Here is a 25,882-nt window from a genome sequence, read left to right on the forward strand (position 1 = left end):
CCCACACACTTCATTCCAAAAATAATTTTATTTACTAGATATTAAATAAAGTATGGAAGGAAAAGGAAGCTGTGTGGTCCGGTCCGTTGGTGGTCCTCTAGCCCAGCTCCTCTCGTGTCTTGCCTACTTTTTTGGGCATTTTCTTAGCGTGAGGATCTTCTAGTTCCTTGGCCTTATAGTAGTGGGGGGCCACCTCCAAAAGCCAGCTGCTTTCAATCTCCAACACCTATGAGAGGGAGCAGAGATCAACAGGGTTCCTTTACTTCCAAACCAGAATCTTAATTGTGTGGTAAAAAAAGGCTTCTTTCCCCTTTGATTGAGGGCAAGGAAAAGGCTGTTCATGCTAACAGGGCAGATGCACTCTGACATGCTCAAGACAGCAGGTGAGTGAGCCCTCAGGGCAGACTTTATCTGTTTCAGGTGTCTCTGTTGCCCCAGCACTTGGTGCACATTTTATTGATCTGGACATGAACCAAGGGTCTCATCTTGCTGCAGAAGATTGTCACTGAGATATCCTCAGCACTCCCGCTATTTTGTCCACATTAAAAAAAAAAATTATGTGTATGGATATTTTTCCTGCACATAAGTTTGTATATTACATGCATACCTGGTGCCCGGAAGGCCAGAACAGAGTGTCAAATCCCCTGGAACTGGAGTTGTAGGCAGTTGTGAGCCACCATGTGGTTGCTGGGAATTGAACCTAGGTCCTCTAGAAGAGCAGTCAGTGCTCTTAACTGCTGAGCCATCTCTCTAGTTCTGTTTATTGTTTTTGATTATGTGTGTGGGTGTTTGAGTATGAGCATGAATGCAGTGCCTGCAGAGGCCAGAGGGGTGATGGATGACCCCTGGAACTGGAGTACAGGCAGTTACCTGAGCCGCTTGCTCTATGGGAGCTGGGAGCTGAACCCGGGTCCTCTGCAAGAACAGAGTGCTCTAAACCGCCGAGCCATCTTCAGCCCCACATTTTTATTCTGGGAAAGGGTCTCACTACCTTATGTAGGCAGACCTTGAATGTATTATCCTTCTGCCTCACATTCAGGACCAGGGACTACAGACCTAGGCCATCAGGCACAGCTTCAAATATTTATTGAATGAAATGAAATGAATTGAATTCTCAGACCTTAGAAGGCCTAACAGTTGCAGGAAAAGATCTTTTGTATTTATTTGTAATGGTGCCAAGGACTGCACCACTGAGCTACATCCCAAGCATACATTAAACTTGATTACACCTGATCCTACATTAAACTAACAGGCCTTCTTGTTTCAATGCCAGTCCCGGAAACAGGAGTTGAACTTAAGATGCCAGCATACTGTCTCCCCTCATCTGAGCAAGCAATAGCCCCTACCTGTCTCATGAACTCCTTTGTGGTCAAGACGAGCTCATGGTAGAGCAACCAGCGTGGCTGCTGTTCAAAGAGAGAGGAGTTGGGGTGAATAAACACTGTCTGCTGCTGCTTCACTGTGCGGTAGCCGCTCCGAGTCAGCCTTGCCGTGTGGTAAAAATAACCCGAAGTGATAGCCTAGGGAGCAGGCAAGGAAATAAGGTCAGGCACCATTTACAGGCCTCCACTTACCACCTCTGAGCTCAGGCTTCTGGAGAAGTTGAAAAGGGAGGAATCTGTGAAGAACCCACCACATGCTATCTAGGGAAGAATGGGCTTCCGTAAACACGCAGGGAAGAGAGCTTTGGCAGGAAGCTGTGTGCCCTCAGAGCGGCATGGTGATACGGCTGAGGAAAGAAGTGTGCGGTTGAACAGTTTCCTCTGAGACTGAAACATTCCACCCTGCAGAGAAGCTCTTTAAACAACTCAAAACAGCTTGAGGGAGTCCCAAACACTGACCAGATTCACTGGGCTCTTTCCTGCCAGAGTGATCAATAAACACTGTGTCTCTCTCAGACACAAAGCTGCAAAGAAGACTCCTGAGATCTGACCAGCTGCATGGAAGAAACAGAAACCAACAGCGCTACCTAAGATGTCAGACCAACTGAGCCACCTGCCGAGCTGCCTGCAGGGTGTGCAGTGTGCTCCAGGTTCCCAGCTTCTGTGAGCGTCACGTCACCCACAGTGGGATGGGCTTTGGTGATGCAGCTGTCTTTGAGTCATTTCTGCTCCTGGTAACCCAGTAATCCCTCACTCATATTCCTATGAGTAACCCAAATAGAACTCACTGGTTCACCAGGTTAGACTCTGGTCTGTTGTGGGCTCCCTCTCTGTGGTAAGAGACGTGTCTGCCCAGGAAAAGTTGTCTTATAATATAGTGACTCCTGCAGGTTGTCCACTGACTTACACATAGACCTACACCATACATGAAAGACAAGAACAACAGGACTCCAGGTGGTGTACACACCTTTAATTCCAGCACTCGGGAGGCAGAGGCAGGCAAATCTCTGAGTTCAAGGTCAGCCTGGTCTACAGAGCAAGTTCCAGGACAGCCAGGCTACACAGAGAAACCCTGTCTTGAAAAAAATGAAGAGACTAGGAAAAAGAAAGACAAACCAAAACATTAACAACAAAACCACTGACCTTGCGCACACGAATGTAGTCTCCTTGGCAGGAAGTCAAGCCAACTTCCACACGCTCCAAGAGCCCCTCCAGTTGCTCTCGCACATCCCGGGCTCGGCGCATGGATCTGAACTGTACAAAGTTTTCATAGCACCACTGAGAAGAGTAGCCACTCTCAGCCCACTGTGAAGACAAAGGCCTTAAGTACACATCAGGACGGAAGTATCCCCCATCTCCCAAATTCCCACTTGCCCAGTGACCTGTGTGTACACATTCAGCAGAACCAGGTGGTCTCCCCCAGGGAGGAAGAAGTTGACACGGGCGTTGTCGGCATGGACGACCTTGTCCTTGGGCCGGTAGAAGATGGAGTTGTTGACGGACAGCATGGCAGCCACTGTCAGGATCTCTTCTGAACAGCTGTACCTGGGGCGGGGTAGCAAGAGGCGAGGGCAGACCAGGGCAGCAAGAACAAACAGGACACACGGAGTCTCTGAGCTCTCTCTCTTCTGATCTCTCTCTTCTCTCTTTTCCTTTTTTTTCCAAGACAGGGTTTCTCTGTGTAGCCCTGGCTGTCCTGGATCTCACTCTGTAGACCAGGCTGGCCTCAAACTCACAGAGATCCGCCTGGCTCTGCCTTCCAAGTGCTGGGTTTAAAGGTGTGCACCACCACCGCCTGGCAAGACTTCTTAAATAACATTTATATATAAATACCACGATGAAGAGAAAAGGAGAGGTGACACTTGGGACTGGGGAGGCATGGCAGTTTGTGCCAGGGGCTGGGTGGGTGAAAGACTTACTTCTCAGAGGCCAAGATCATTTTAGACAGCATGGGATCCACAGGCAACTCTGCCATCTTTCGACCAGACTGAAAGAGAAAGGGAAAGTGAGGCCAGTTTTCCCTCCAGTTCCTTCCACCACTACAGGAGCCCTTGGCGCCACCACCGAGGGGTCCCTGGAGCCGTCGGACTTTTCTTTACCCTATCCCAGCCCACACTGTCTCCTCACCGTGGTGAGCTCTCCAAGGTGGTTGAGGGCTCCAAGTGCATAAAGCTGTTCCAAAGCCAACAGCAGGGTCTCATACGGTGGAGGGTCCAGGAAGTCGAAGTGCATGAGGTCATGGATGCCTGGGGAAAGGAGTGAAGAGTGGAGGAGAGCCCTACAAACACCAGTGCCCCGTGGTGAGGACTGGGGCGGCCCCGTCGGGAGGGCTGGGGCGGCCCATCACCTAAGCTCTTGAGCAGCAGCACAACGTTGCCCAGGCTCGTCCTCTGGATCTCAGGGACCGTGGTCTCCTCCAGCTCGTGCTGATAGGCCCAGGCTGTGTACAGACGGAAGCACTTCCCTGCGGCCACCCGACCTGCGCGGCCAGCCCGCTGATTGGCTGAGGCCTAGAAAGAGGCAAACACATGGCCATGCGGTGTTGACTCAGGTCTGGGGTATGTAAACCACTGGTCCCTGTCCTCAAATGCTCTTTGTGGGTCAAGCTTTTTGTGGGGACCACCTGTCTCCCTCGACCTCCTGGAGATGAGGCTGACCTTGCTGCAGGGTGTGACTGTGAGAGACTCCATGCCGGTGCGAGGATTATAGCTCTTCTGCTTGCAGAACCCTGGGTCCAGCACGTAAATGATGCCGTCAATGGTGAGTGACGTTTCGGCAATGTTTGTAGCCACAACCACCTAACGAAGAGAGCAGAGTCACCGAGTGGCCCAGTCCACCAGATCCCCTGAGAGTTCAGTGCGGTGAGGAACAAGGCAAAGAGAGACAGTGTCCAGAGGTCAGGAGACAGGTGAGGCGGACAGCAGGGCCACAGGGGGCTGGCAGTCAGCAGGGACGTAATAAAGAAATGGAATTTCTTTTTTAGGGTTTCTCTCCAGAGATGGAAGACGGGGATGTCCAGGATCCTGCCCTCATCTTCCAGCACCATCCTGTACCTATCACCACACGTCACTCTGGTAACAGCCTACTCACCCGTCTCCCTACCGCTATACCTCGCTTCTACCACACAGCGTTCAGAATGGTCCTTTAAAATACATAACCCTGCAGTTCACTCCCAGATCCAACCACAGAACCAGTCTAAGCCCCTTACAGCCTGAACTGGTTCTTCACCTATGGCTGCTTCTCTGACCCCCTCCCCCTCCCTCCCCCTCCCTCTCCCTCCCTCCCTCACCCCCCACCCTCATCCCCTCCACCCTCCCTCCCTCACCCCCCCTCACCCTCCCTCCCTCATCCTCCCTCCCTCACCCTCCCTCACCCCTCTCCACTCCCACGCTTGTTCCTGCCCTCCATGTGCTCTCCCCCAGTGACTCCTGCAGACACCTCCTTCTATCAGATGCTCCGCACCAGCCCGCCCTCCCCCTCGGCAGCCTGGGTCCTCCCCCCCTCCCCTCTACTCTGCCCTGGCCTTTACAGAGCAGCCCCCCTTCCACCACTAGAAAAAGCTGCTCCTCCACCTTCCCACGCTGCCCTGATCCCTCCACTGTACTCACTACAAACTGATATCCTTTACATGCCGCTTCCTCCTGCCATCAGACTGTGCGTCTCTATACTGTGTGCCTACCAGCATACCCTCACCTCAGTCCCACCCCATGCAGCATGTACTGGGCCTCAGCGCTGGGGCCTCACACATGCTGGGCAACTGCTTTACCACTGGACCACATCTCCAAGCTCTCAGTGAATATTTGTTCAAGGAGAGTCATAACTCTACTTAAAATCCTTTGGTTTTTAAAATCTGAGTGCAGCTGGACTTTAATCCCAGCACTCAGGAGGCAGAGGGAGGCGGGTCTCTGAGTTTGAAGCCAGCCTGGGCTACAGAGTGAGTTACAGGACAGCCAGGACTAGACAGAGAATCTCTGTCTTGAAAAACCAAAATAGATAAAATAGATAGATAGATAGATAGATAGATAGATAGATAGATAGATAGATAGATAGATAGATAGATAGATAGACAGACAGATAAAAACAAAATCTGAGAGCTTCAAACGCCTGTCTTGGCCCTAGGCTGTTCAGCGTTGGCCCCACGTGGCACCACTTCAGACCCCCAAACCCACCCCTCTCAGACTTCAGACATACATCAGCTTTCCCTCTGGGACCCCCAGCCGTTTTTCTCAAAGCTTCACTCAAATCCTACGTCTTTGCAAACAAAGGCTTCCCCACCACACCTGAAGCTTGCCATCTCTCAGCTCACGCTGATGGCACCTCTCTCCCTCCTCCTCAGCGGTGTCCAACCGCCCCCAGCCAGCAGGGCCAGCACACGCCTCCCTCAATACTCATCGTGTGCGCTTCTTCCCACTGACCTTTCGGGCCCCGGGGGGTGTGGGCTGGAAGATGCGAGCCTGCATGTCCGAGGGCAGGTTGGCATAAATAGGCAGCACCAAGAGCTCCCGGATTTTGGAACCCAGTCGGCGGCAGCGGTCTTGGAGCATCTCACAGGCGGCCTCAATCTCCTCCTGAATGTAGAGCAAAAGGGCAGGAGTCCTCGAGTCCCAGGATCCGCACACCAGCCCCATCCTTCCCTGAATCACCCCACCCACTCCCACCACAGCACGCACCTGTCCTGTTAGGAACACCAGTATATCCCCAGATGGCTGGGTCACGTGGATCTGCAGCACAGACACGACACAGGCTTCCAGGTAGTCAGCCTCGGGGGCCTGGGCGGGAGGAAGACTCAGGGTCACAGAGCGCCACCAGCTCAGGCTCCTCTCTGCTCAATGTATCTTTAACCCACCCCCACCCCCTCACCACCCCCGCCCCACCCCCTCACCACCCCTGCCCCGCATCCCATTAGATCCTTCCCTTGGAACCTCCTGAACCGTCCCACCTCCTCTGCCTACAGTGAAGCCCATCCTCCCAAAGGGCACCTTGGTATAGAAGATGTCAACTGGAAACCTTCGTCCAGGGATTCGGAAGACGGGGGCGTCATCAAAGAAGGTGGAAAAACGGGCAGTGTCCAGTGTGGCTGAGGCTACCAGGACCTTGAGCTCAGGGCGGAATCGAGCAACATCCTTGATTAACCCAAAGAGGATGTCCGTGTGCAGGGTCCGTTCGTGAGCTTCGTCCACCATCACCACACTGGGGAGGAAACGCAGCGTGGTGAGGGACTGGACCGCAGGTAGCTGGGTCAAAGGGAGAGACGGAGGGCCCTAAGCGTGAACGGGGGTGGGGCTGAGGAGAGGAGAAGTGAAGCATTCCAATGATGTGATTCTGACAGAGGGTGAGCAAGGGCCAGGGCTCTGTGATCCGTAGCCCATCCTGGCCTCGGCCAAGAAAAGCAGTCAAGCTGGTGATGGTAAAATGGTTCAACAGTGGAGGCGCCGGCCACCAAGCCTGACGGCCCCAGTTTGATCCCTGGCACCTACATGGTGAAGGGATAATTGACTCCTGCAGGCTGTCTCCTGACCCCTACATATGCACCATGGCACATGTACACACGCGCGCGCACATACACGCATACACATGCATATACACACACACACACACACACACACAATTTTTTTTTAAATGTAAAAAAAGCCAAAAAGGCAGGGAGAGTCTAGAAGCCAGGACTGGAACGAGTTAGGAACAGCTACTCTTTTTTTTTTTGGTTTTTCGAGACAGGGTTTCTCTGTGTAGCTTTGCGCCTTTCCTGGATCTCACTCTGTAGACCAGGCTGGCCTCGAACTCACAGAGATCCTCCTGGCTCTGCCTCCCGAGTGCTGGGATTAAAGGCGTGCGCCACCACTGCCCAGCAGGAGCAGCTACTCTTACTGGAAGGACGGAAGTGAGAACATTTCTTAAAGTAAACACTGCTCAGCATGGTGGCTCCTGCTCATAAGCTCAGTGCTGAGACCCACACAGGGAGTTCCAGGCCTGCCTGGGCTATGGAGTGAAACCGTGTCTCCAAATGCCAGCTGGCTCTGGGAAGGAAGAGATGAAAGGAAACACGAGTCTCTGAGGAGTGGGCAGCACACGAGTGAGGTGGTGGCCTCCGCCGAGAGGCAGGCACCCATGTGCACCTGTAGCTTGCAAGGTCAGGTTCAGACAGGAACTCCCGCAGCAGCATTCCGTCCGTCATGTAGCGGAGAACAGTCCGCTCTGATGTGCAGTCCTCAAATCGGATGCTGTAGCCAACCTGGTCAGAGACAAGTAGGAGAAGAATGACCAATGCCCAGACCTGAGGTGTGGGACCATGAAGCAACGTGAGAGCCGCGTCCCTCTCCTGAATCCCCAGAGAACTCACCTCGTTCCCAAGCTTCACACCCATCTCCCGGGCCACCCGAGCAGCCACACTCATGGCCGCCACTCTCCGGGGCTGGGTGCAAGCAATCTTCATACCCTTCTTTGTGTAACCCTACGAAGAGAGAAGAAAGGTGTTCCTCTGCGGGACGTGCTGCCTTGAGCCAGGGAAGGCAGGGAAAAGAGGACGGACAGACAGACAAGACGAAAACCAAGGGCCCCGAGGGGATGCTGGCCAGTCCTGCAGACCTCTGGTTACAACCAGGGCTCTGCTAGACTTGAACTGACCAGGGACAGATCGGCTGAGGAGCACCCAGGAACGATGGGAGACAGGAAGTCAAAAATAGGAAACCAAGCTTTTTACTCCGAGTTCTCTGACCCTGCAGGGGGAAAGCAGGGCAGAGAGTGCGCAGGGGTGAGGCACATGAGGTTCAGATTTGTGATCTTCAGCTCTCACTGCTCGCAGGGCAGACCTGTATGTTCTTCCCTCACACCAGACATGGATGTGACGGCAGTGAGAAGACTTAGTGGACAGGACAGGAAAGGACTCCTCTAACCATCCCACAAAGGTCTGCGAGGACTGACTCAAGGCCTGGGCCCCTAGTGACATGCTGTAATGACTGACCTCCTCAAAGAGGTACTGCGGGATCTGTGTGGTCTTCCCGGAGCCGGTCTCGCCTTCGATGATGAGGACCTGGTGATTGGCGATGGCCGTCAGAAGCTCCTCTCGGAAGGGGAACACCGGTAGGCTGCGGCGGACGGCCTGGATGGATTCCTTCTGCTGGGCCTGAGCTGATGGGGGTGGAACTGACGAGGGCTCCTGAGGAAGGGGATGGAGAGTGAGGTCCCCACCCTCTGCAGAGGCCCTCACCACAGACATCCCAGACCCCTCCTCTCACCTCGTCGCCCTGGAGCTGAGCGGCGCGGACAAACTCGATGGTCTCGTCCTCCTCCAGCACCAGCTGGTACTTGGGCTCCTGGGCGGCGGCGTCTCGGGCCCCAAACTTCAGAGATGCAGCGCCTAGCCGGGCCTCCTCCCAGCGCCGCTGCTCCTCTCCTGGGGCACCCGATTCCTCCTCCACGATGTCCACAGCGCGGGCTGGCTATGGAGACAGGCGCACTGAGGGCCAGAAGAGGGGGTGGCCCTGGTGGCCCACTCCCTCCTCCCTGCCATTGTTTCTACCTGCTATGAAAGGGAAAGAGGAAGGGACCGGCCACCACACTGCCTCACCCATGGGCAGAGAGGGTTCCCCCACCTGTCCTCGAGTCTCCTTGGGCATATGGTAGCGGTTAGTGGCCTCCAGCTTCTCCTGCTCTCCGGCCGCCCGGTACTCCCGGGCCAGGTCCCTCACGCGTCGCTTGTACTTGAGCTCCCGGCGCTCGTGACGGCTCAGCTCCACATCGCCGAACAGGACCTCCTCATCCGCCAGTTCCGCCTCCAGGTCCTCCAGCTTCTCCCGCTCCCGCTTCGCCAGGTATTCTCGGCGAGACTTCTTGCGAAGCTCGGGGACCTGGGTCAGGGAGGGCGAGTCAAGTCCCCATCCTACCCCAGCAGCAACACAGCTCCCTACGAGGAGTGTGGGAAAACCCCAGAGGAGGAGGGAGACCTTGATACTCGCTGCTCAGTGTTTCCTCAAGTCTCGGGGACAGGAAAAGCCAGTGTCACTCACAAACACTGTGACCCGACCCTGCAGTCGGCGTTTGTAACTGTCTTCCTTCTGCGTCCATTCTTTGCTGGTTCCTGTCAGCCAGGCCCGTCCTCTGGAGACTGATCACCCACCCACATTTCACCACACTCCCTTCCCGCTATGGGCAACCACTCCATCAGTCTTTCTTTTGTCTTTGGATCTTGCTTCTTGAACCCAGGGTCTCACCATGGCTTTCCGGTCTTCCTCAGCCATCTTGAGGCGTTTCTGAGCCTCTTCATAAGCCTAGAAGAAGAGATCACGGAGGAGAGTCATAGACCAAGGACAGGAGCATCTACACCCGTTCCCCGCAGACTCAGAATGACAAATGTCCTCTACTGCCCCTTCCCAGGGAAGAGTGAGGGCCTTACAGAAAGCCCACAGGACCCTGCTGCCCCACCCAGGAACCCTAGTGACAGCCCTTGTCTTCCCAGAGACATCTCTGCAACCAAACCCAGATCTGCCCAGTGTTCTTCAACTCACCTTTTTGGTAAATATTTTATTTTCTGTGTATGAGTGAGTGTTCTGCCTGCATGCATGTGTGTGCACCACGTGTGTGCCTGGTGTACAAGGAGGTCAGAGGAGTTGGATCCCCTATCCATGGGGGTTCTGGGAACTGAACCAGGGTCGTCTGCGAGAACAGTAAGTGTTCTTATCCACTGAGCCACCTCTCTGGCCCTCAACTCACCTTCTTATCTGACCGCTCCAGGACATTCCGGGTCCGGTCCTTGTCCCGTTGCCGAACCCGCTCTGCAAAGGCATCCCGTTCCTCCAAGTCCTGAAGACGCTCACGCTCTGTCCGCTCCCACTCATCCTCTGAGGCTGGCTTCTCCTCCGCGGGTGATTTACTCCCCCTGAATCCAGCCCAATGCATCAAAGAGGGGTTACCGAGAAAGATTATCAACCCCACAGCAACAACCAGGTGTTCCGGCTCCCTCTCTCCTCGCTTCTGACTTACCCTGTCTTCCTCTTCCCCGCCTCGGAAACCTCTTCCTCCTCTTCATCCTCCTCCTCGTGGTGTTTCTTCCTGAGGTGTTTCCGTCTTTTCCGCTTCTTCTGGAGGCTGCTCCCATCCCTGCCCACGGCCTCCTCACTGCTCTCGCTGTCTTCCAGCAACTTATAAGACCGGTTCTTCTCCAGCAGGGCTCGGGCCTCCCGCTCAGCTGCCCGAGCTGGCTTTTCTACCACGGCCTTCCGCGGCACCTGTCAGCAGAAGAGAAAACAAGCAGCTCTGGCTTCACCACCCTTATCTGCCAATTTCTTAAACCAGCCTTCTTCATCCTCAGCTCAACCGGGGCCTCAACTCTGAACCTCCTTTTAGGAATCCATTTAACAAAGGATGATTGAAAACTGCCCTACGGTGGAAGGCAAGAACCAATACCCACAGGCTGTCCTCTGACATCCGCACATGGACATCCACACACAATGGATTTTTTAAAAATTTTTTGTTTGTTTGTTTGTTTTTGAGACAGGGTTTCTCTGTGTAGTTTTGGTGCCTGTCCTGGATCTCGCTCTGTAGCCCAGGCTGGCCTCAAACTCACAGAGATCCACCTGGCTCTGCCTCCCGAATGCGGGATTGAAGATGGAGCACCACCACCATCACCACCACCTGGCTTATTTTTGTGTGCATTCTGTTTTGCTTTCCTGTGTGTCTGTGTTGAATCCCCTGGAACTGGAGTTACAGATAGTTGTTAAGCTGCCATGTGGGTGTTGGGAATTGAACCTGGGTCCTCTGGAAGAGCAGCCAGTGATCTTAATCTTTGAGCCATCTCTCCAGCCCCACAATAGGGAGAAAAATGGCCCTGCGTTCAAGTAGTTTACATTGTACAACTCATTTTTTTTTTATTTTTTATTTATTTACGGGTATGCGTACGGGTACCTGGCAAAGGCCTGAAGGAGGCATCAGATCCCCCTGGAGCTGTAATTACAGGTCGTTGTGTGCCACTAGACCCGGCTGCTGAGAATTCAGTTTTCCGGAAGAGCAACAAGGATTCTTGACTGCTGAGCCATCTCTCCCAGCCTCCATCCTGTTTCTGAATTGCTAATTCCCAAAGCTCTGTTCTTCTCGGTGGCTTCTCCCAGCTCTTGGGATTGAATCCAAGGCTTACTGCATGCTACACAAGCACTCTACCGACTGAGATACATCCTCAGCCCTGGAGTATGTACTGTAACTAACGCGACCCTAGGTTTAAACATGTATGCAGATCCCTCTCTCCTAAGTCTTCTCCACAGAGCTGTAAGCCCAGCAGCACCTAGCACAGTACTTAGGTAACAGAGGACAAAAGACAGATGTTTGGCACAGCCAGGAGTGGCAGGCCTCTCTGTTATGGGAGGCTCTCTGCAAGTTCGAAGCCAGCCTGTGTACTACACTGAAAGTTCCAGGCTATCCTAGAATAGACTGCTACCCTCCGTCTCAAAACAAAAGATGAGTGTGCGTGAAGCCGCCTAACTCAGCTGCGAGTGGGCCGCCGCGAAGGCACACACCTTGCTCCAGAGCCTCAGCGCGAAGTCCCGCGCCGGCCCGCCGAGGTCCAGAGTTTCGGTGTCGCGCAGGCGCTGCACAAACTCCTCGGCCGAGGCGCAGCGCTGCGCCGTGCCGATCAGGAACTGCGCGACGTGCCGCTCGCTCAGCCCCAGCACCGAGTGCAGCTCCTCCTGCACCCATCGCTCCAGCCCCGCCGGCGTCGCCATGGCGACGCGTCCCGCTTCGCGCGCGCAGCTGCGGAACAGCCAGGACGGCAGCGGGGCCAGGAGAAGCCTGCAGCGCCACGGCCCCGCACCGGCCGCCTGGAGACTACTTAGTCCAGAGTGCGGGGCTGGGTAGCCCTAAACTGTCTTCCAGAACGGCGAAACCCGGAAAGAGTTGCGCTCTTCCGGCCAGAGCCTAACGGTGGCTGGGCGGGTTCAAATCGCGCAGCCTTTTTCGGGACACTCGGGTGCAAGCTCTCTGTCGCCCCCGATGGTCCGTGCGCGGATGCTGCGTTCAGTCAACACAAACCCTCTCTCCAGGCCCTGCTTACTAGATGGTTTCCACAGCTTGGTATAAAGGAATACAAATCAGGTTTAGGGAAACAAGACATATAATAAGGTGCTGAAAAGATTGCTCGGAGAACTCGAGTTCGATTCCCAGCACCCACGTTCCTCACAACCTTATAACTCCAGCTCCAGGGGGATCCCACACCTCTGGTTTCTACTGACACCTGAACTCACTCACACACATACACACAAACACATAATGTGCACATGCTCACAACACATAGTTAAAAATATTAAAAATAATCTAAACATAACTTACTAGAAATATGTAAGTTGGGTGGGAGTTCCGGTATCTTCAGATTTTTTTTTAAAAAATATGCTTATTTATTTTACGTGCATGTGTGTTTGTCTGCATATCTGTACCAGGTGTGTGCAAGAGCCTTTTTAGATCAGGGATATTGTGTCTCCCTGGAGCTGGAGTTATAAACTGCTGGTTGTGAGCTGCCTGATGTGGATGCTGGAAACCAAAATCAGGTCCTCTGAAGGAGCAGCAAGTCCTCTTAGCCACTGAATCATCTCTCCAGCCCCTCTTTCTGGTGTGTGTGTGTGTGTGTGTGTGTGTGTGTGTGTGTGTACATATATATGTGTATGTAGACCACTTAGAAGCCTAGAGAGGGCATGCGATCTCCTAAAACTGTAGTTACAGGTGAGCCATCACGCTGGGAGTGAAACCAAGTCCTCTGCAAGAGCAACAAGTGCTCCTTGACCCCTAAATCCTCTGCTCCCACTTTCTCAGTGTTGGGATTATAAACATGTACCACACTTGGTTGAAATATGTAATTTATATGCAATCAAAAATAATGAAAAGTTGCTGGTGGTGGTGGCGGCGGCGGCGGCGGTGGCAGCGGCGCACGCCTTTAATAGCAGCACTCTGGAGGCAGAGGCAGGTGGATCTCTGTGAGTTCCAGGCCAGCCTGGTCTACAGAATGAGTTCCAGGTCAGGCAGGAATACATAGTGAAACCTGTGGTGGGAGGGAATTCAAGTAGATTCTATTTCAAACTGATAGGGGAAGGGGGGGTAAGGTTAAAGTATTACATATTGTAAAAAAGAGTCTTCGTATGGATGTTATTTTTTGTTATTATGTATACAGTGTTCTGCCTGCATGTATGCCTGCACACCAGAAGAGGGCACCAGATCTCATTATAGATGGTTGTGAGCCACCATGTGGTTGCTGGGAATTGAACTCAGGACCTCTGTAAAGGCAGTTAGTGCTCTTAACCTCTGAGCCATCTCTCTAGCCCCCACATGGATTTTACTAACAGTTTAGCACATACCTACAGTTAATGGTTTGCTGTGAGTTAACCCCTTCCTAGCACTGATGACCCTGGAGAAGCAGGAGATACCAGACCCCCAACTCAATTTCCAGAAGTGTCCTAGAGAAGCACAGATGTCACTAGTCTCAGAAATGTGGCCGACTGCCTGACCAGAGAGGCGGGACTGTTTTGGAATAATTAATGGTCTCTGTTTCCTTTTCCACTTTCTCTAAAGCCTGTGGCTGGAGAGGAGACGGAAGTTTTCTAAGATGCTGATCCATGGCCTTGTCAGATGCAAACTCCGAATGAAGCACAGCTTGGACATTCTCGTCTCTGCTGTTGGGATGTCTTCCTTCCTTTTTTTTCCTTTTTTTTTTTCTGAGACAGTATTTCTCTGTGTAGTTTTGGTGCCTGTCCTGGAACTCACTCTGTAGACCAGGCTGGCCTGGATCCGCCTGGCTCTGCCTCCTGAGTGCTGGGATTGAAGGAGTGCGCCACCACTGCCCGGCTACTGGGATTTCTATTGGTGATAGACAACACAAGTTACAACTGGTCAGGTCCAGGAACCTAAGTGGACAGGACAGCGCATGCTTGAAGTTGTTCCTATTTGGTGAATTGCGGCAAAAAAAAAAATCACCTGATCCCAAAAGCGAGATCCCAAAGAACTTGGGGAGGCTCTGTCTGTCTTTTCCATTGTTTTTGGTAGTATTGGCTTGGTTTGCCATTGTTGTTTTCTTGTGTGTATATATATATGTATATACATTATGTATGTATGTATGTATGTATGTATTCGTTTGTTTGTTGAGACAGGATTTCTCTGTGTAGCCTGGCTGTCCTGGAACTCATTCTAGAGATCAGGATGACCTTAAATTCAGGGATCTGCCTGACTCTGTTTCCCCAGTGCTGGAATTAAATGTTTGTCACTACACCTGGAGACACACACACACACACACACACACACACACACATACACACACACACACACACACACACACACACACACACAAATGATTTATTTTGTGAATAAATGTTTTGATCACATGTATATCTGTGTACGACGTAGGCCTGTTGCCCAGTGAGGACAGAAAAACATCTGGTTCCCTGGAACTGGATTTACAGATGGTTGTGTGCCACTACATGGGTGCTAGGAACTAAATCTGGGCCTCAGCAAGAACAAGTGCTCTTAACTGCTGAGCCGTCTCTCCAGCCCGTCCTGTCTTTTTAAAGATTTTTTTTTTTTAGCCAGTGTGGTGGTGTAAATCTTTAATCCCAGCACGTGGGAAGCAGAAAGATGTCTGTGAGTTCCAGGCCATCCTGTTCTACATAGTAAGTTCCAGGCTAGCCAGGGCCACATACTAAGACCTACTCTCAAAACAGGTGGGGTGGAGCAGAGTGAGCTGGAAGCACACAAAACATAGTTACACATAAATAAATTAATTTAAAAAGAGAGAAAGGGGCTGGAGAGACGGCTCAATGGTTAAGCACACTGGTTGCTCTTCTAGAGAATGTGGTTGACTCCCAGCACCCAGATGGTCCCAGGGGGTCTGACGCCCTTGAACCCCCACAGACAACAGGCACACATGCAGGCAGAACACTCATTCATACAAAAGGAAAATGAAGGAAAATTTAAAGAGAAACAGGCAGCAAGAGTTGAAAAGAGCTCCATTTTATTACGGAAAGTTACAAAATGAAACAAATCAGGCAATTGGCAAAGGAGCAAACGGGGAGGGGTGAGGCGCCTCCCTTTGTCCCCCCCACACTGCAATTCAATTCAATGTGAACCACGTGGGGGAACAGAATTAAATAATTCTCATGGGGTTCAAGAGTTAGGATCCCCAGCTTTCCCTCTCGGGGGAAACTGAGGCACAGTAATACTGAGCAAAGTGGAGGAAAGCCATATACCTCCCCAGGTCACTCTCAATAATAACAAATGGAGGGTGGAGGATTCCTCAGGAAGGCTGTGAGTTAGGCCTAGCTTGTAAACCTGGGACTCTGGCAGGCGGACCTGGGAGCTGGTGGGTTTGTAAACCAGGCTGTGTTCAAGAGAGGAGGAGGAAGCTGTAAACAAAGGGGCAGTTACCTAGGAAAAGGAAGCTTGTGGATGGAGTGGGATCTAGACCTCCCAGGGAGGTGAGTGCTTAAATCCTGAGTGTCCCCGGGAGTGGCGGGAAGTCAAAGGAGGCTGTGGGGACAGTGTACCCTGCCATGGGGCTGGAGGTGCTCCCTGTCCTGGGGCTGGAGGTGCTCCATCTACCTCAACTCCAGGTGAATCCTGTGTCGCTCACTCTTAGCTCGCCAAGGATGCTCCAGTCCACGTGACTACACCCACGGGGGACCTTGGGTTAGGGGTAAATTTAGGCTACTGGCTCTGCCCCAGAAATGGGATGAGAAAAGCAAGTCGGAATATGCCCATTGCCCTTCCCTGCCAGGCTCCTTGCTAGGGTCCGTCGGCTCTGAATCGTCCAGACTGCAGGATCTCCAGGTATGGGAAGGAGGGAGGTACGTGCCCAAATTGGAAGATGGTCACCGCCGGCAGGACTCATCTGCAGGAAAAGAAGCGATCAAGACAGGGGTGGGGAGAGCCTCTGCCACCAGCCGCCCCATGCACCCCAGAACCGAAGAGTGGCTGGTATAAGAGAAATCTTTACAATGTGCTGGGTGCGTGCCTGTCACCAGCAACAGGAGTCACCACAGTTAGCTGGGATTGCGCACTAGGCATCCTGTTTAATTTCACAATCATCTCAGCAAAGGTGGAGTAATTTAATATCTAGCTATAGTCCGAGATGCTTCAAAGAAAGCTTGTCAGTTCTTTCAACAACTGCAGGAGGTAGTGATTACTATGAAATTTTCATGGTGCTGGGATTAAAGCAGGGAACACAACCTTGTTTGTTCATGGGTTTCAGACAGGCTCTCAATCTGTGTAGCCCAAGCTGCCCTGGAACTCACAGTGTAGCCCAAGATGTTCCTGTGTTTCCACCGGAGCGGTGGGGTTACCAATCATATCACTGAGCTACACACTCCGAAGCCCAGGACACAGTTATTAACTCTATTTTAAAGAATGATAAAATGCAGCCTGGTCTACAGGGTGAGTTCCATCCAGGACAGCCTGGGTTACACAGAAAAACCCTGTCTTGAAAACAAACAAAAAAGAATGGTATAATGAAGGGTGGGGATACTGAACAGTGGTAGAGCACTCGCCTAGCACACTAAAGGCCCTGGACTCGACTCCTAGAGTGTGGGCATGCACACCCCACACAAGATAAATTCAAACTGAGCCCATATGGATCCGGGAGCACACCTTAAGTAACAGGCAAGCTGGAATTCATACTCTAGGCCACCTGACCCCACATGGGTATTTTTAACCAGATTGGAGATCTGGGGAACGAGCGAGCGACCTCTGGTTTTGAAATCTGGAGACTCCATGTGCACTCACTCGGCTTCCAGGAATCCTCCATCTGCAGGAGCAGGTCCTGGGCCAAGCCCCTTCAAAGCACCCCGCCATGGACACCAGGGGGCGCCCTCCGCCGGCCGCGCCGCCGCCGCCGCTTACCCACGATTAGGGCTTTGGTGCGCAGCCCGCCCTGGAGCCCTGGCTGCAGTAGCAACTCCTCCTCTTCCTCCTCCTCGTCGTCGTCGTCAGGATGGGTTGCCAAGGGGCTGGGAGCACTGGGGGCCTCAGGCTCCGGGCCAAGATCTTCCAGTACCGAGCTCTCGGAAGGGTATTGGTATGTGGTCTCCAGGGCCGTCTCACTGAAGGAGATCTTGAGCTGAGGGTGGGAAGAGAGGGGAGTGGAGCCAAGTTCATTACTACAGCCCAGAGAGCAGATGCGAATGGAGGGGGCTGGCCGTAGGCGCCCCAAAGACTCCCCGCTCCATCCAGCTGGAGATTCGGCTTTCCTTTACAGCTTGATTTTTCCTTCAAATGACATCAAACAAAACAACACTTGGGGGCTCGAGGGATGGCTAGGTCGTCAAGAGCACTCACTGTTCTTGGAGAGGTCCGGGGTTCGGTTCCCAGCACTCACCATGGCCTCTCACAACCATCTGTAACTGTAGTTCCAGAAAACACACCCTGACGCCCTCTGCGGGCTCCAGGCATGCATGTAGTGCACATATATTCAGGCAGGCAAAACACTCACACACATAAAATAAAAATAAATCAATCTTTTTGTTTGTTTTGTTTTTCGAGACAGGGATTCTCTATGTGGCTCTGGCTGCCCTGGAATTCGCTCTGTAGACCAGGCTGGCCTCGAACTCTGACTGCCTCTGCCTCCTGAGTGCTGGGATTAAAGGGTTGTGGCACCATCGCCTGGCAAAAATAAATAAATCTTAAACAAACAAACAAACCCAAACCAGATCTGGGCCACTGAGATGGCTCAGTGGGTAAGGGTACTTGCAGGCAGGCCTGATGCTCCTAGTTTAATCTTTGCAACCTCTGACCTCCACAGGGTGCTGTGTCATTGTGTCCCACCCCAAAATTAACGCAAAACAACAACAAAACAAAAAACCAAGAACAGGCCGGGGGCGGTCGTGGCAATCTTAATCCCAGCACTGAGGAGCCAGGTGGATCTCTGTGAGTTTGAGGACAGGCACCAAAACTACAAAGAGGAACCCTGTCTCAAAAAAACCAAAACAACAACAACAACAAAACCCAAGAACAGAAACAAACAACAACCCCCCAAACAGCCAGTTGTGGTGCCTCACACCAGTAATTTCAGCACTCAGGGGATGATGAAGCAGGAGGATTACACTAAGTTCCAGGCCTGCCCTCTATGTCTATTAAAACTGTCTAAATTAAAAAAAAAAAAAAATTAGGAGTGGTGGTGGCTCACACCTTTAATCCCAGCACTCAGGAAGCAGAGGCAGAAGCAGGCGGATCTGTGAGTTCGAGGCCAGCCTGATCTACAAAGGAGTTCCAGGGCAGCCAGGGCTACACGGAGAAACCTTGTCTCAAGAAACAACAACAAAAAAAAAAGTCAGCCAAGTATGGTGGCACACTCCTTTAATCCCAGCACTCAAGGAGACCAGCCTGAGGCCAGCCTGGTCTACATAGGTAGACACTGTCTTTAAAAGTAAGCCCTCCCAAACACACACCAAAACAAAACAAACAAAACAAAAACAAAAAACAAACAAGAAGAAGGCTCTGCCCATGGTCAGGACTGGGTATCTGGGTAAGTAAGGTAAGATCCAGATCTCTACCCTTTACAGCTGTGAGGCAGAGGTGTAAAAAGAAACCAAAGTGCATAGAGGAAGTGCTATGGCCAGGCCTGGGACTCTGGGCACCCTTTGGGGCATTCCAAAGGAGGTGAAGTCTGGGCTGGCCTTGCAGTAAAAAGTTGGCTGGGAAGGGAGTCCCTGAAGGTGCCCTGTTTTCCATAGCCTCAGGGCTTTGATGTTCTCTGGGATACCCAGACTCCAGAGAGCCTGCCCCTTCCCCTTCCCGACCTGTTCTCCTGTCCAATCCTGCAGGTCCTGGCTGGGGAATGGACAATGGAAAGGACAATCTGAGCCAGAGATACTCAACACACAGAAGAGTCTCTGGAATATGCAACTGGAGATCTGACAAGGATGGAGAAGAAAGTCCAGGCAAACCCTGGGTAGGGATGGAGAGGAGGCCAGTAGGTACCACAAAAACAGAGGCAGGAAGCCAGAGGGCATCTGCAAAAACAGGCAAAAGACCAGAGGGGCAGAAATCCTTAAAAACAGGCTGTCTTCAGGCCCTTCTGTCCTCTCCCTTGCCCTCCTAAGGAGCTCAGTGGGATTAACTCTGCCAAAGGGTTTAGGGAGACAAACAGGAGGGGGTGTCAGGTGATCTCCCCGGGGCATCTGTGGCCCAGCATCTCAGAGCCTCCGTGTGACCTACAGCGTGGCTGCAAGGACAGGTGTGACACCTTGGTACCTAAGGAAAGCAAGGCACCCAAGACTGTACGTATCACTCCTTGGGTCCAAACCCTGCCATGGCGTCTGATTTCATCTCACTCTGAACACAATCCAGAGCTTTTAACAAAAGGCAACAGAGCGATTTGCTTCCAGCCTCCCAGGTGCGCGCGCCTCTGCCTCTGGGCCTTTGTGCTGTCCCCTCTGCCTGGGATACTCTTCCCCTAAATGTCCCCGAGGCTCCTCTACTCCAGGGCATCCTGTTTGGAAGTTGCCACATTTGCAGCCTACTCTACGTCCTGATCCGATCACACATACCCTTGTACTAATATTTCCATAAGCACTCACCTCCTTCTAACCCACTAGAGAACCCGTTAATATCTTGGGAGAGTTTGTAGTAAGACCTCTTCACACAAGATGTCCAAGTGTTCAAGTCCCTTATATAAAAAGGTGTAGTACTCTGCATATGACTTACACAAGCCCTCCCATTCTCAAGTTCACTATTATTTTTTAGAAGCCCCCCCCCCCATTTTATGTGTTTAGTGTTTTGCCTGCATCTAAGTGTGCCATGTGCATTCAGTGCCAGAGAAGGCCAGAAGAGGGCATCAGATCCCCTGGACCTGGGGTGGAGGATTGGCGCCACCATGTAGGTGCTGGTAACTGGGTCCAGGTTCCCTGCAAGAGCAGCGAGCACCCTTGGTGGCCGCACCGCACCATCTCTCCAGTCCTTTTTTTTTTTTTTTTTTTTTTTTAATTTCTGAGACTGGAGCTCACTGAATAGCCCAGGCTAGCCTTGAGCTTGACATCCACCGATGGAATTACAAGTCTGAGCCACACGCCTGGAGGGCCTGAATATTTTTGGTCTGTGCTTGGTTGAAATCAGGTTTGCAGAAGGCTGACTGTGCTGGCTACTCACACACACGGCTGCCTGGAAAGGAGTTTACAAGCTGCCACGCTGCACAAGGTGAGGGTCTGTCTGGACATGAGGTGAGGCCCCAGCAGAAGACGGAGGAAAGGAGGGGATGTGGACAGAAGAGCGGGACAGCCTCCAGATGGCTCACATCCCAGTGTCTGGAAAGGGACCCAGGCTAGTTCTGTTGTGGACAGCCTTACCCAAATTTCCAGAAGCCCGTTCTCTTTTCTTTCCTGAGTTCCCCTCCCTGGCCCTGCAGTTTATCACCAGCTCTGCAACAGGATTCATTTATTCACTCCATCTACTCTGGCATCCACTTCTGTGTCACCCCCTTCTGCCTCACTTCCCCCCAGCTTCTGACTGGGCTCCTCAGGAATGCATAACCCGAATGGGGAGGGGGGGGAGGCAGGGAGGGAAGTGACTCACTGGATCCTCTCTCATCAGCTATATAAGGTCACAAGGGGGCCAGGGAAGGAGGGGCAGGTCTCCAGCCAGAGAGGCTGCTGGGGAAAAGCGCCAGCCACAGCCAGCCTGGTTCAGAGCAGGGGTGATGTCCCTCATGATGGCAGGGACAGGTCTGATGAAGCAGTCTGAAAAGGAACTATTTAGGAAGGGTGAGGGGTGGTGAGGGAGCGTAGCAATGGTTGGGACAGAGCAGGGTGAAGTACAGCCAGCCTCTCTGAGGCTGTACAGACAGAGGGCTGAGGGGGGTAGATGGTCATGTCTAGGGAACTCTGCTGCCTCCTCCCCACCCCCACCCCAGTGGGGCTGCTTCCTGATTCTCTCACCACATCCTGAGCACAGTGCTGGCAGGCCCCCAGGCCCAGCGTTCCCACTCAGTCCCACCAGCCTTCCGGCCCCCACCCCACCAGGCTTCCTGTTTGGAAGGTCTGCTTCCGCCCTCCTACTTGGTGACCGAGGTATGGTCACCATCACAGGTCCCGCTCTGCACCAGCCTCCTTGGCTTCCCCCAGATGGTTCCTAGGCTTGGGCTACAAAGCCTTGCACATCCCTCTGCTCGTTCCCCAAAGTCACAAGCCATCCTCGGGAGGAAGTGACTCTTCTGAGCACTTCGCCCTGGGAGCATCTCCTTGAGATCTGCCAAGTCCTGAGAAGGGAGGGCCAATAGGAGTCGGAGGGCTCAGGGTACACTCTCGGGGACCACCCCAGGAGGGCTGGAGCTCCAGCGAAGCTGCGACAGAGGTGAAACAGTAAAGTCACACTCAAAAATGCTATAACGAAAATGAATACTCTGTACGTAAGTGAAAATCAACAGAAAGATGAACTGGGAGGAATCAAGTGACCCCCAGCTTGGCCCTCATCTTTGGTCCTTATGGTCTCCCACTGACACCAAACACACACAGCTACATAGATGAGGCAGGAGCAGGCTTCCCAGGCCCCGGGGAGATGTGGGTTGGGCGGAGGACCTTCTGGTCCGAGGCGTCACTTAGGAAACTGCCTGGTGCTCGGGAGGACGGAATGGCCCAGGACCGGAGGGAGAAGTTACGCTGTCCAGTGTTTCCTTGCGTGTCTGCATTCCAGGCTAACCTCTGACCCTCTGCTGGCCTCAGCCCCACCCTGCCCCCAACTCCCACAGTGCCTAGGCCGGCTCTGCTCAGCTCAGTGCAAATGAACTTCTCTGTTTTTCTACCCCAAGGGGAGGGAGAGGCCAGGGTAGGAGGGACGGGGGAAAACCAAGGGTGAGCCAATTCCATGGGGGAGGGGAAGCCCGGGAGGAAAGGTGGGGGAAGGGACTGGGATATTTTGGAAGAGGAGAAGGCTTTTCTTGTCCCCAGAGAGAAGGAGGCACTGTCTCACATTTGCCCAGCTGGGGGAGACAGGCAACCCCGAGGTCACCCACTTCAAATGGCCTCTGTCTGCCTCTCCTGGGGGTGGGGGGTGGGGAGGCTGACTTGGGGGTCTAACAGCCTTCTCTCGGCTCTTCAGCCAGCTCTGCTCCATCTCACTCTCTCTCCGTCCTGGGATGTCCTCGTTTAGTTCTGTTCCCGCTTTTCTTGGGGCTGAGACCCTCATTCCAACTTCCCTGAACTCCTTGCTTCCACATTCTCTGCCCTCCCGGGCATTTTCACCCCAGCCTTCAGGGCTGCAAGATGGTTTTCTCTTCTCTCCTACCAAAAGGGCTTGGCTGGGTCAGAAACTCAAAAGGGGGGGGGGGGAGAAAGGCGAGGGGATTGAGAGCATGAGGGAAGAAGGCACCGGCCTGGACACACCCTGAAAACGGCACACCCCAACACAGCTGCTGACTGCTGGGTGCTCCGAAATGAATGGCGCAGGAGGGCTGCCCAGAGGAAGGGTGTGTGTGCGCGGGGAGGAAGCGGGGCGGCAGGAATAGGAACAGAAGACAGGCGCACGGGCACATAAAAAAGCCATCCACTCAGAGCTGGAAGGAGACTTCTGCGCAGGCATGCGTGGCCGCTTTCTCACCTGTTTGTGATGTCTTTCAGGGGACCCCTTGACCAGACAGCTGCGGCTGAGACGGAGGTAGCCCCCCAGCACCAAGATCTCCTCGGCGGTTGGGTACCGCTTCTTCCCGGGTCCAGGCCCCGCAGCATCATCAGCGGTGGCAGGGGAGGCTGGAGGGGCTGGGCTGGCCGGGGGCACACACCTCCGTGGGTTGACAGTGAAGGTGTGTCCGCTGCGGCGGGGGGCCCCCACCCCCGGTCCTGCCTTCACCCCATAGAACAGGCGGCTCATGAGGGGGTCCCCGGGGGGCTGAGGGGCAGCTGGGGCTGGGGGTGGGGGAGACAGAGGGGCTGGCGTTGGGGGCCGGAGTTCTGCTGCTTCCTCTTCCTGCTGTCTGGGGCCTTCCGTCCCAGCCCCGGCCTGCTCTGGTGGGAGGGGGGAGGGCCCAGAGCAGAGGTTCTGCTGGGCTCTCAGAGGCCTGCTCTGAGCCCCCGCCTCCTCCCTCTCAGCCTCGCCTCCAACCTCCACACCAGAAGGCCCCAGGTGCTTCTCTGAAGACGCCGGGGCATCTGGCTTCTGAGTTCGAGTCTCTGTGTCCCGAGATGTCCGTTCTCGAGCCTTCCCCGAGTTTAGGGTCCATTTCCAGCCTTCGGTGGGCCTCGAGATCCTGTCTCCATCCTCCACAGGGCTGGGCCTCTGCTCGGCCGTCTCCGCTTCTCTAGAGGTGTTGTCTTGAACCTCCTTTGTCACTGGAGACTGGTCTAGGACAATCCCTGGACTCAGTTTCTCTTCCTTTCTCCCGCACTCCTCCAAGTAGTCTCTTTTCTCTTCTCTTGAGTTCAGCCTCCACTCTGCGGCCTCCAGCTGTATCGAGCTCTGTTTCTGGGGTTCTTTCGGGTCAAGATTCCATCTATGGGCCTCTGTCGGGCAGGCCTTCTGGTCGCCAGACTCCCCGGGGCTCAGTCGGCTTTCTAATACCTCTTTTCTCTTGGGACTGTGATCTCCAGGACTTGCTAACCTCGGACTCTCCTCTGGAGTTTCTCCGGGGCTCAGCCTCCATTTCTGGGCCTCTGCTGCTCTGGAACTCAGATCTCTGGCCTCCGCAGGGCTCTGCCTCCAGTCTCGGGTCTCCGAAGTCCTGGAACATGACTCTTGGGCTCCCCCTATCACCAGCCTCCTCTCTCTGGCCTCTCTGGGACTCAGCCTCTCCTCTCTTGACTCTCTTCCCTTGGGGCTCTGCTCTCTTAAACTACCGGGACTTGACCTCCGTTCTAGGGCCTCCAGAGGCCCAGGCTTCTTATCAGCGAGCCCTTCATTCCGCTGCTGCTGCTGCTGCTGCTGCTGCCGCTGTCGCTCCTGTTGGATGAATCGGTTCTGATGTACTGGTCCAATAGCCTCCAGGAGGACGGCGGACTCGTCTGGGTCTGGAGGTCCAGCCTCTGCAGTCCCAGGCACAGGGCTCGCCTCTCCAGGAGGCAGGCCTGACTTGGCTCGGCGTCGTTCCAGGATTCCCCGCTTCCAGGCTGGCATCTGGGACAGGCGATCCCGTTCCGCTTTCTCACGGCCACGAACCGCTGCCTCCTCCTGCCGCCGCCGGGCTAGCAACTGTAGCTTCCAATCTGGGATAGCGGTCATGGTCACTGGAAGTGAACGAGAGAGCACTGGGGGACAGGAACAGGAAGGCTAGGCTTCGGAGGGGCCCGGAGACTGAGAATGGGGGCTGGGGGGAGGAAGTGATGCGGAAAGAGACGAAGAAGAACGGAGGATAGTGGAACTAAGGAGGAAGATAGAGGGGAACCGGGAGGGGAGGGAGAGCAGAAGAGGCAAGAACAGAAGTGAAGAGAAAAGCCGGGTGCCAAGTTGGGGGTGGGGTTAATGGGAGAGGAAGAGTCGAGATTCCGGGCAGAGGCAGCGCCAGACTGGGGTTTGTGGGCACTGGACAGTCCCTAAGATGTGAGAAAGGGAGGAAAAGCAGGAGAGAGCGAGCGGACGGGGGACTGGGGCTGAGAAGTGAGCGGGTTCAGTCCAGGCTGCCTCCCCGGTACCCAGGGGAGACAAGTGGGAAGGAAGACCCGGGAACCGGCCGGCGCGGGGGCGAGGGGTCGGAGGGGGTGTGAGACGGTGAGGACAGAAGCAGGGGGCAGATGCAGAGGGCAGAGGTCGGGGGAGAAGGGGAGAGCGGGAAGCGGGCAAGGGCGCGGGCGCCTCTCCGCACGGGCCCCGCGGGTCCCGGCTGCCTTCCCGGCTGCGCTCGGCCCCGCCCCTCAGTCCCGTCCCCACCCCACCGCGCACCCCGCCCCGGAGGCGGGTCAGGGGAAATACCCTCCTGGGGACTTTTGGTACCCGAGAGAGGGTGCTGCCTACGCGTTCCCAGGACCCTGGCGTCCACCCGCGTCCAGTCCGGTCAACCTCGCCGGCCTCCCCGCCAGCTACGCCCCAGGGCCCGGGCGCTCCGAGGACCCGCATCATGCCTCTGCCGTCCCCAACCGGGGACCCCGCTCCCAGGGGACCCTGACCCAGGGGGCCATGCACCCGCGGGGACTGCACGGACAGGCAACCTCTGCACAAAGGGGGAGGCACGCCAAGGGAGGCCGGGAGACACTTCCCTTGAAGTGGGAGCCCCGCAGTCAACTTACACGCCTTGGGGGTCCCTAGGAGGAGGTGCGGTAGAGCCAGGCGTCAGGAGAGAGGAAGAGAAGGAGAGAGGCAAAGGGAGATCCGGAGGGAGGGAGGGCAGCAGAGGAGGAGGGAAGTGGGAGCCTGGGAGGAGGGACGGAGACTCAGACGGGGGCCAGGCGGGGGCGGCGACCGCTTTGTCTACGGACAATGGGGCGAGGGAAGGGGGCGCAGGGCGGAGCCCAGCGGAGGGCGGGGCTTCGCTGCACTTCCCGCGTGGGGCTCCGTGGTGGCACTCGTCTCTTGCAGTGGCAGTCCACAACTCTTGGTGGTCGGTCTCCAGAGGCCCCCACCCACTTCCC

At 54.3% G+C, this 25,882-nt stretch overlaps 2 protein-coding genes across 4 annotated transcripts; both read right to left on the minus strand.

Annotated features, from left to right (window-relative positions):
• Positions 1-13: 13 nt before the first annotated feature.
• Positions 14-12,340, minus strand: Dhx16 (DEAH-box helicase 16). The gene is made up of 20 exons (XM_006997292.4): positions 11,885-12,340; positions 10,359-10,603; positions 10,089-10,254; positions 9,590-9,646; positions 8,972-9,226; positions 8,615-8,818; positions 8,341-8,535; positions 7,720-7,830; positions 7,496-7,611; positions 6,362-6,572; positions 6,053-6,151; positions 5,798-5,950; positions 4,040-4,180; positions 3,730-3,892; positions 3,510-3,628; positions 3,302-3,369; positions 2,765-2,927; positions 2,526-2,687; positions 1,347-1,520; positions 14-226 (listed from the first exon to the last, which is right to left on the minus strand). Exons 1-20 carry the CDS (start codon positions 12,089-12,091, stop codon positions 98-100), a joined length of 3,138 nt encoding a protein of 1,045 aa, XP_006997354.1. The 5' UTR covers positions 12,092-12,340; the 3' UTR covers positions 14-97.
• A 2,995-nt stretch (positions 12,341-15,335) lies between these two features.
• Ppp1r18 (protein phosphatase 1 regulatory subunit 18) lies at positions 15,336-25,735 on the minus strand. 3 transcript variants are annotated; one of them, XM_042266384.2, is made up of 4 exons: positions 25,262-25,476; positions 22,926-24,565; positions 17,241-17,457; positions 15,336-16,233 (listed from the first exon to the last, which is right to left on the minus strand). In XM_042266384.2, the coding sequence occupies exons 1-4, from the start codon at positions 25,371-25,373 to the stop codon at positions 16,214-16,216; spliced, it is 1,989 nt and encodes a 662-aa protein (XP_042122318.1). In that variant the 5' UTR covers positions 25,374-25,476; the 3' UTR covers positions 15,336-16,213. The 3 variants fall into 3 exon arrangements, with proteins under 3 accessions (XP_042122318.1, XP_006997355.1, XP_015845904.1); XM_006997293.4 differs by lacking the exon at positions 25,262-25,476 and adding an exon at positions 25,541-25,735 and having other exon boundaries at positions 15,341-16,233; positions 22,926-24,544; XM_015990418.3 differs by lacking the exon at positions 25,262-25,476 and having other exon boundaries at positions 15,341-16,233; positions 22,926-25,167.
• Positions 25,736-25,882: the final 147 nt, after the last annotated feature.

The sequence above is a fragment of the Peromyscus maniculatus genome, chromosome 21 (assembly GCF_049852395.1).
Source record: "Peromyscus maniculatus bairdii isolate BWxNUB_F1_BW_parent chromosome 21, HU_Pman_BW_mat_3.1, whole genome shotgun sequence".
Lineage (NCBI taxonomy): Eukaryota > Metazoa > Chordata > Mammalia > Rodentia > Cricetidae > Peromyscus > Peromyscus maniculatus.